Genomic DNA, 8,954 nt, shown 5'->3' with positions numbered 1-8,954 from the left:
AGGCACCTGCCACAATGCCTGGTCATTTTTTGTTGCAGTTGTCATTGTTGTTTAGCTGGCCCAGGCCAGGTTTGAACCCACCAGCTTTAGTGTACGTGGCTGGCGCCGTAACCACTGTGCTATGGGTGCCGAGCCTGGACAAAAGGATTTTACAGTGATCTTGGAAGAAAAACATGAAGTAACATGTTACAAAGCAGTAGCAATAGGGCTGCTATTTTTGACAAATACGCCAGCTTACATGTCTATCCACATTAAGAAATGTCTGCCAGACTCCCATCATCCAAGCATTAATGTGAATTTCCAAGGTTTTGGTGGTCTGCCTCTCTGTAGACTCCTGTACTTATTTAAAAGGCTTCCAAATATGTTCACTATAGGCAACCCAAATGGCTTAGTTCTATCCTTTAGAAGCAAGGCCGACTCCCCCAAATCTCTGTTTGGAGAGAAACGTCACCAAGGTTCCTCTTTTGGAGTTGACCGGGGGTAAAGCAAGCCCCAAAGTTCATATAGTTTGATAAACTAAACAAGTAGGGGGACGGTCTGAGTCTGCAGAAGCACAGGCCCCAGGCACAGTGCCATGTGCCTTAACATCCTGGCAGGTGGGTCTCAGGCTCACCTCAGGAAGCAGGAAGGACAGCCCTGGCTTCCAGGAGGCTGAACTTAGACAGGGCTCCACATCCCCCTGATAAAGCCACCTGGCTAGTGGTTACCTCCCTGTGGGCTGTGTGCTGCAGGGACAGTCTGCGTAGGGCTGTCCCGGGGTCTGGCATCATCCTAGCCCCCCAGAAGCAGCCCCGGCACCAGTACAGAGAGACATCACTTTGTACCGTGGGCCAATCAATTTCTGGCCTCGTCTCAAGCACTGCTCTGATTTGTTTGGGGCTGATACTGTTTGACTAGCTTGCCGTTCCCTGGGAGAGCAAATTTTCAGGAACAGGAAATCAATGAAAAGCCTCAGCAGCGTGCCTTGGGCACGGGAGACCTGTTTACACTAATGTTTATTTAATTCAAAATGCAGCTGTCCCAAATCCCAGGCATTAGCTAGATCCCCAGCGGGGGCTCTCGAGTCTTCAGTCAACCTCTAGTCACTGAGGGCAGTAATTCCCTTTGCTTTATGATCAATGCTGACTTTCTGGACTCAGAGCCAGCTGGGCGTGTGCGCTGGTCTCTACTTCTCAAGATACAAGCCCTTTAGATAAAGGACTGTTGGTGACATGCATATTCTCTGGGCTGGGGGTCTTCGTTTTGCAAGAGGGAGGGATGTAATTTTTCTCCACTTGCCCTCCCCAAAGGGCAGCTCCTGGAACAGTGGCCTCTCACCTTGAGGTCGGGGATCCCGTATCCCTTCTTGAGGGTGATCTGAAACACGTCCAGGGCACTGATGTACGCCGCCAGGCGGGACAGGCTCTGTTTGCCACTGCCACCCACCCCTACCAGCAGGGCGTTCCCCCGGGGAGACTCCAGGATGCGATTGATCTTACAGATGTGAGCCACCGCATCTTCAAACAGCACCTGCAGAGACCGGAGAGCAGCCTCAACCTCACAGCACGTGGCTCTCCTCCATCAGCAGCACGTTGGGGGTGGGGGTGGGTCATGCAGCGCAGCTCCAGAGAACGCCCTGCAGATCCCATGACGAGACCTCTGTCTGCGGTCCCTGGCCCCTGCGGTCAGCTCAGCACACTCACCAAATTCATGACGGCGTTCACTTCATTGTAACTGTCGAGGGCATCTACAAGTAGCTTGTTCAGATGCGCCATGTCAGTTACAGGGAAGTATTTGGAATCTCCAATCCCTTGAGCAAAATGGCAGAAGATATTTGGTTTGGCAAATAAGAGTTCATCGCCAAGATCCTAGAAAACAAAAAGATGATACGTCTATTTTTTTGCCACTAGGACTACACAGATAATTAACAGCAGCCTAGTACCTAGCCAAGGTGGCCTCAGAGGTCCCTCAGATGCCAGACCAACTCTTCAGGGGCCCAAACCACTGCTGCTGTGGGTCCAGCAAAACGCTGGGCAGAATCCTGCGGGGGACGTTCCATCCTACAATATCAGGAACACAGCCTGAAGAATGCTCCCACCAGAACGCACAGGACTCACCAGCAGGGCACGCTGCACTCAGCAGGGCCTCTCCCTATCCCAGCGGGCAGAGGGAGCTCAGCCCACCCTGACCTCCTGAGCAGCCAGTTCCTTCTCACTCAGCTCCACAGCCACGTGATGGAGTCCTCGTGGGGACCCTAACATGGGTCTTCTCACCCCAGCCATGGCGCTTCCAAGAGGCGGGGGGGTTCCCGTTAGCCCTAGATACCCTTTCCTCTGGGAGCCTTCTGGGATCAGGAGAGGAACCCGATGGCTTAACTTACATCAAAGAATTTCTTGGTGGAAGCTATGGTGACTCTACGCAGTGTTTCCTGGTCCTTTTCATCAACCATCTTGTCACCATACACTCGTTCAGCTTCATGCAGCCAAAGCCGGGCAAGGTCCAGTGGGATCTTCAGACACTCTAACGTGGAAAATAAGAGCCCCTGCCCAAGACACAGGGCTCAGCATCTTCAGCTGTTACAGAGGCAACTGAGGGCCGTACACGGATGAAATGAGGAAGTGGTCACTTCCCTGGGGAGTGATCCATTAAGCTGCTGGCATAACATTTAATTGGGGCTAGGGAAGCCACGGATCACTGAGGTTGTGCAAATCCTGGAGGCCAGAGACTGTGTCTGAGAGACATGAGGGGACTCTTCCTCCCTAGGCACATTAAGGACTTCAGCCTCTAATGGGGTGAACAGTGGAGAAGGGACAGGGAGGCTGATCATACAGGGACCAAACTATTGAAGGCCACAGAGCAGAAGGTTACAAACCTGGGCCCTGCACCAGGCTTATTGGGGTCTAGTCCTAGCTTGGCCATTTACTAACCAAATAACCATGGACAAGTTCGACAAGTGCTTACTGAGGGTCTGCATTCTTCTGGGCTGTGGGGACATCGGGACACCTTTGTGGAGTTTACACTCTAGTGGGCAGGTGTAGCACATGATGGGTGTGCATACGGGGCACTGAGACAGCGTGTGGGATAGGGAGGGGCCTCTGAGGATGTGGCACTTAATGTGGGAGGAATGACTTAACATCTCAGAGCCTCAGCTTCCCGCTCTGTAAAATGGGGATGGAGCACCAACCTCATGTGTTGTTTGGAGGAGGAGACAGAAGTGTGAGGGGCTGAACCCATTCTGTGACTTGGAATAAACAGTCAATAAATGAGAGAAAATATCATCCCTAGCGTCATCATCACCATCGTCACCACCACGACCAACGTGGTCACCACCATCTCCACCGTCACCACCACCATGACCCTCAACTCCACCACAACCATCATCACCCACCACCATCACCATCGCCTCCATCATCCGTCCACAGTTCACTTTGTCTTCTCTCCTCAGAGCGGCAGAAGAAGAGCACCTGTGGACTGGGGACGTGGCTATAAGGGGGGAGCGACGTGAAGCTACAGGATCGGTACCTGAAAGATGTTGGAGAGGTCCCTGAGGTTGAAGACGTAATGAAACTTAATGGCCGTGGGCAGAAACGTGGCCGTGACTTTCTGATGCAAGGCTGTTATAGGAAAAAGGCACATCGATTCTTAGGCACTCTTAATGGCCCCAGGAAGTGCAGAGCTCAAAGTTTCTAAAGCAAATGGACTATGAAATGGTGACAATTTAAGTAAGAAATCTGCACGGCTCTTTGAAGGAGGAGGAAGTTTGCCTCTCTACTCTAAGTCATTCCTGTATACTAAATTTCCTATGCTCCACCTCCGCCTCCCACCCCCCGCAGCGATTGTATTTCGTAACATCTCCTGTGGAAACATAGCATCAATTAAAAATATTGATTTAAAAACATAAATAAAATATTTGCCAGGGGAAAATATGACAACCCATCAGCCCCATAAAACAGTAGGTTTTACCGACAGGAGGGGACGAGTCCGCTCACCCAGAGCTGCCGCCACCAGCTGGTTGCTCATCCTCTGGATGGTCATGGGGATTGTGCGGTAGGCCAGGTGCTGGCTCAGGATGGTGTTGTAGATGGTCGTGAGGGCCTCCTGGCCAGGGAAGCTCACAGCAAACACGCAGAAGTGGCGCTGCCCCGGAACCAACCACAGACTTGGTCAGGCAGCTCGTGGGGACCAGCCCATGGCTGGGGCCACCTTCTTGGGAGAGCAGACCCTTTCTCACTGACTAACGTCTTTGGGGCATTGTTGGAGTGGACAGATTTTCTTCTTGTGCGTTGCATGTGGTAAAGTCACGTTAAACATCAGCTATGGGTGAAACGGCCAAATTTACTTCATGCTCTCAAGAAAAACTTTGGCAGTGGCAAAGGAGCCGCTCAGAGCACAGGCCTGGGCTTAACTGTCCCAGGCCTCCATGTGCCTAGGCAGCTGGGAAGTAAGGTCTGTGTGGGTGGGGCTGCAGATACACTAGCAATGCACAATGCCCAAAATCCAAATTTCATTTTTTTTTTTTTTTTTTGAGACAGAGTCTAACTCACCCTGGGGTTGAGCGCTGTGGCGTCATAGCTTACAGCAATCTCAAAGTCTTGGGCTCAAGTGATCCTATTGCCTCAGTCTCCTGAGTAGCTGGGACTACAGGCATAAATCTGAATTTCAGATAAACAATTAATACATTTTTTTTTTTTTAGTATGGGCAGTCCCTGGGTTATGAATGAGACAATATTCTATAGATTTGTTCTTAAGTTGAACCTGTGTGTAAGTTGGAACAGGTACGTTTGTAACTTCGGGTCATACATCGGTCTTGGGGACTGCCTGTGTGAGGATGCCCAGGTATTGTTTAGGACATATCTATACTAAAAAAGTATTTGTGGTTCATCTGAAATTCAGATTTAATGGGCACCTGCATTTTGGTTCGCTTAATCTGGCAGTGCTGTGGGGTCACGAGGAAGGCTGGCCAGCCTCCCTCCCTCACCGTGCCCTGGGGTTTCCTGACACCACCTGAAGGGTGGAGGAGTTTTCCAGGGGATGTGAGCCTGCAGCACCAACATCCCAGGACACCGCTTTTATTCTCATTTGCCAAATGCAAGCCTCGGGCCGTGGCAGGTAACTGACATTACATTGGCCTCTTGCTTACCTGAAGTCGGGGGTCAATGGTGAAGGACCCGGAAGTGGGGTTCATGCAGGCCACGTACTGACAGTTGTGAACATCTTTTAACGTCAGCTTCTGTCTGTCGTACCTGAGGGGGGAGACCAGTGTAAACCTCGCACCACTGGGAGGAGCTGCCTGGAAAGAACGCTTTGTGTATGGTTATAACAGAACCTCAAAAAACATCGATTATAGATGGAACAGCCCATTTATCTTCATGCTTTCAAAAACACTTTTGGAATGGGAAGTGAAAGGGTGCCCAGAGGGCGGGCCTGGGTTTATGTTCCAGCTCTGTCACAGGCGGCGACGGGGCTCTGGCCGGTTGGTTAACCTCTCTATGCCTCAGGATTCTTGCCTGTACACTGAGGTGTTAGGCGGCTTTAAAGAAGCTGACACGTGAGGAGGCCCTTGGAAGGTGCCTGAAATACAGTAAGATTGCAATAAACACTACTGTCACCATTGTCAGTATCGACGGCCGTGATCAGTAAATAGGCTGAGTAATCTCCTGACGTCAGGGCTTGGATGATGGCAAGGAGTTCATGCTTCTTTCTGGGCACTCAGGACCTTGGGTTTTTTCTCCCCAGGATGCACGTTTTGTGCTGGGAATTGTTCCTCCTTCCATTTGTAGGACTTCCTTGCATATTCCGGACATCAATCCACTGCCAATTTTAGACACTGCAACTCTTTTCTCCCATTTGGTTACCCCCCCGCCCCCATGTCTGTCCATGGTGTCTCTTGAACAGAATTTCTCAATTTTGATGTAAATCACAGGAATCAGCTTATGCCCTTCAGTTTATGCTTTGGACGCCATTGTTTGAGAAGCCCTTCCCCAGGCATGCCGTCCTCCGGGTCATGGAGACCCCCCCCCCTTTCCTTCTGACCTCACAGCACGCCTTTGCTTACAGGTGTGCACGCTGCCTGGGGCCCTTCCTTGGGTGCTGGGTGGTTCTGGTTGATGCTTCTTCCTCCCACTTCCTGACAGACCCACTGACCAGGCCCCCTTCCTGCGTTGTTGTGGGATCAGCTTTCTCTCTTGTTCTAGGAGGTGCTAAAAGCTCACATCTGACTGTGCCACCCTCTTGAAGATGCTTCCGGGTAAACTGATGAGCAGGCGCGGACTGGGGCTGAAGCGTAACAACTTGGAGGGCCTTCTTTAAGGACAAGACAACAAAACTCTGAGCAATTTTTACAAGCGTGTGTAACCCTATGAAGCCATTTCCAGGGCTTGGAAGAGGCCTGCGTGAGTGAAGGCCGGGCTTCAGGGCCCATGGGCCTTGCGCAGATCCCTGCAGAGAGGGACTGTGGCTCTCAGTGTCTGGTCCTGCCTCCCTCTCCCTAGAGCTCTCTGCCCTACTCTACTTCAGTCATCTGGAATGATGTCCACCTTTGGCTTGTCACCTCCCCAAGGGAGTCGCCTCTAACACCATGCACCAGGGACTGTCCTTGCTGGCTTCCTGTGTCCTGTGAGCCCTGTGAGTTGTGTCGCTTGCTGGGGAAAGGCAGGATGAAGTCAGACATGTTTGGACTTGAAACCCAGCTTTGCCACTTGTCAGGGCTGTGACCTTGAGCAGGCAACTTAAGCCCTGTGCCTCCATTTCCAGGCAGGAAGGGCAGGCTCCTGGAACCTACAGACTAGTTTCTGGGGTTCTTTTGGTCTTAGAGTGCCCAGGTTTGGGCCTGTCTACTTACCTTAAGAAACAACTGGATTGGATGTTCTTTTCTTTCCAAAGTGTAAACCTAAACTCAACACCTTCGGCCTCCTGATGCCACTGGGGGAGAGTCCACACTCGGCTGTCCAGCTACCCAGAGGACCCAGAGTCTGGCTGTAGCTGCCCTGGGCACCTGTGCCTCCGGCTTTCAGATTCTGGCCACATCAGCCTCCTCAGGTCCCTTCTGCCTTAGGGCCTGTGCATGTGGCATTCTCTGCCCCACCTGGGATGCTCCCATGGCCAGTGCCCCCTCAGCCTCCAGCCTCTGGCTTTGTAAGGCCTCCCCAGGGCATCTCTGACCCAGATGGAGAGGCGGGGCACCCCTGTGACTGAGCTTTTTCTCAGATCTCTTCCTTTACTCTGTAACTATGTGGGGGGGGGGGCAGGGAAGGGTGTCCATCCCCCCTCTGTGGGTGCTGCCCATGGCCCTGTGACCCCACCATGTTCTCATCACTCACCCAGCTCCTGGTCCCAGCCCCTTGCCTTCACCCTATAGTCCAGTAGCCCCACTTTTCTGCCTTATGGCCCTGCCCCAAGAACCCCCCATTGTGCAGTGACCTCCCCCATCCCAGACATGTATCCCAGTCCTGCAGCCCCGCCCCACCTCCCCCCATCCCTGCATCCCTGGCCCCCCTCACCAGTGCCCGTGGTCCATGTGCTGCCGGATGAGGGTGTGTGGGGCCACTGTCCCGTACTTGTCCACCTCGGGCATGTTCATGTCATCGATGAAGTAGATCAGCTTCTTGGTGCCTGGGGGCCCATAGTTCCTCCCTGACTTCTTCTCCAGCGGCTTCTCAAGCACACCTGGAGAGGGCTGTAGGTCAGCCATACCCTGTTGTCCCAAGCCCAGGAGTCAGGTGGGCAGGACCCCACCAGTGGGCTTGGAGGAAAGATGTGGGAGCCACCAAGGCTCAGGTTCACCCCACACACCTGCCCAGGGAGTCCGTGGAAGGCTGGTGGCTCAGGGCCAGGGCATGGACACCCTGCTCCCTGCCAGGCTTCGGACCTCTCATGTGGGTTGAGATGTTCCCCGTGGGCCCTGCCCCCTCGACTGGCCATCAACACCCCCATCATCAATACCCCACCACCACCAGAAAGAGGGAGTCCTGGCTGTGGTTCAGGTGGTCCCGGCCAGTCGGGCCTCACCCTGCAGCATGGCCGAGGTCGTGTAGAAGTTGAAGGGCACGGCCTGTACCAGGTAGTCGTCTGTGTTCAGGCTCTCCAGCTTGTCCCCCATCAGCACCGACTTGCCGGTCCCCGCGTTCCCCACCAGCATCAGGGGCCAGCCCTTCTCCATGAGCAAGTCCATGAAGTAGCGGATGCGGGTGGTCTCGGTGGTGTGGACCAGAGAGGCCTGGGGGGCAGGGTGGGAGCTGTCACCCCTAGGCTGTGCTTCAGCCCGTGTGCAGACTCTAGTGGTTTAAGCCCCAAGCTTTGCTTCAGAGGCCCCACTGTTGAGGACGGTTTGCACATGGACACCTGCCCCGGGTTCCTTAAGTCCTGCTCCCATCACTGGCCAGTGGCCATCACTTTGGGGGAGTTACCTGCAGTGGGACATCTGGGTCCAACTCAAAGCTGGGCACTTTGTCTGTCCAGGGCAGGAATTTCTTAGTGTCAGGGTCGATGTAGTAGTCAAAAACTGTTCCCTGGGAGGGAAACTTGATGGTTTTGAATTCGTTGATCCACCACTTACTGAACTCGACTCGATAATCTACAAGCTGTTAAGAAACAGAAAGGAGGACTAGGGCCGGCCCAGGAGGGCTGCGGGGACCTCGTGCAGGCGGCGGTCCCCGTGTCTGTCACCTGGTCCTGGAACATGGCCCCACCGAAGGCCCAGAAGCAGGCGAACACGAAATAGAGCTCGTACAGCTCCTTGGGCGAGTCGGGCGGCGCGTTCTTCTCCGTGAGCAGACACTCGAGCAGATACAGGATCATCTGGATGACGGTGATCTCCGGCACCGGCGTGATCTTCTTAAACCCGAAGCGCAGCTTGTCCAGGCAGGTGGGCAGGTACTTGTCGAAGAGGATCATCAGGTTGGCCTTCTCCGACTGCACCTTGCGCCTCTCGATCCAGCTGCTCACCACCCTGCGAAGGGCAGAGAGGCCAGATGACG

The 8,954-nt window shown here is 53.5% G+C and overlaps 1 protein-coding gene across 1 annotated transcript in view; it reads right to left on the bottom strand.

Moving 5' to 3' along the window:
- Window positions 1-8,954, bottom strand: part of DNAH17 (dynein axonemal heavy chain 17) — a 117,731-nt gene that overhangs the window by 46,800 nt on the left and 61,977 nt on the right. The window contains exons 42-51 of the mRNA XM_012802834.1: window positions 8,644-8,926; window positions 8,385-8,558; window positions 7,987-8,194; window positions 7,479-7,644; window positions 5,120-5,222; window positions 3,969-4,116; window positions 3,502-3,593; window positions 2,360-2,521; window positions 1,683-1,847; window positions 1,318-1,509 (exon numbers count right to left, since the gene is read on the bottom strand). Coding sequence (XP_012658288.1) covers window positions 1,318-1,509; window positions 1,683-1,847; window positions 2,360-2,521; window positions 3,502-3,593; window positions 3,969-4,116; window positions 5,120-5,222; window positions 7,479-7,644; window positions 7,987-8,194; window positions 8,385-8,558; window positions 8,644-8,926 — 1,693 coding nt within the window. The remainder of the gene's footprint in view (window positions 1-1,317; window positions 1,510-1,682; window positions 1,848-2,359; window positions 2,522-3,501; window positions 3,594-3,968; window positions 4,117-5,119; window positions 5,223-7,478; window positions 7,645-7,986; window positions 8,195-8,384; window positions 8,559-8,643; window positions 8,927-8,954) is intronic.

Source organism: Otolemur garnettii, unplaced genomic scaffold, assembly GCF_000181295.1.
Source record: "Otolemur garnettii isolate 467f Iridium unplaced genomic scaffold, OtoGar3 scaffold00018, whole genome shotgun sequence".
Taxonomy (NCBI): domain Eukaryota; kingdom Metazoa; phylum Chordata; class Mammalia; order Primates; family Galagidae; genus Otolemur; species Otolemur garnettii.
Note: the sequence above shows the minus strand (reverse complement) of the source record. Positions and strands in the feature narration are given on the sequence as shown.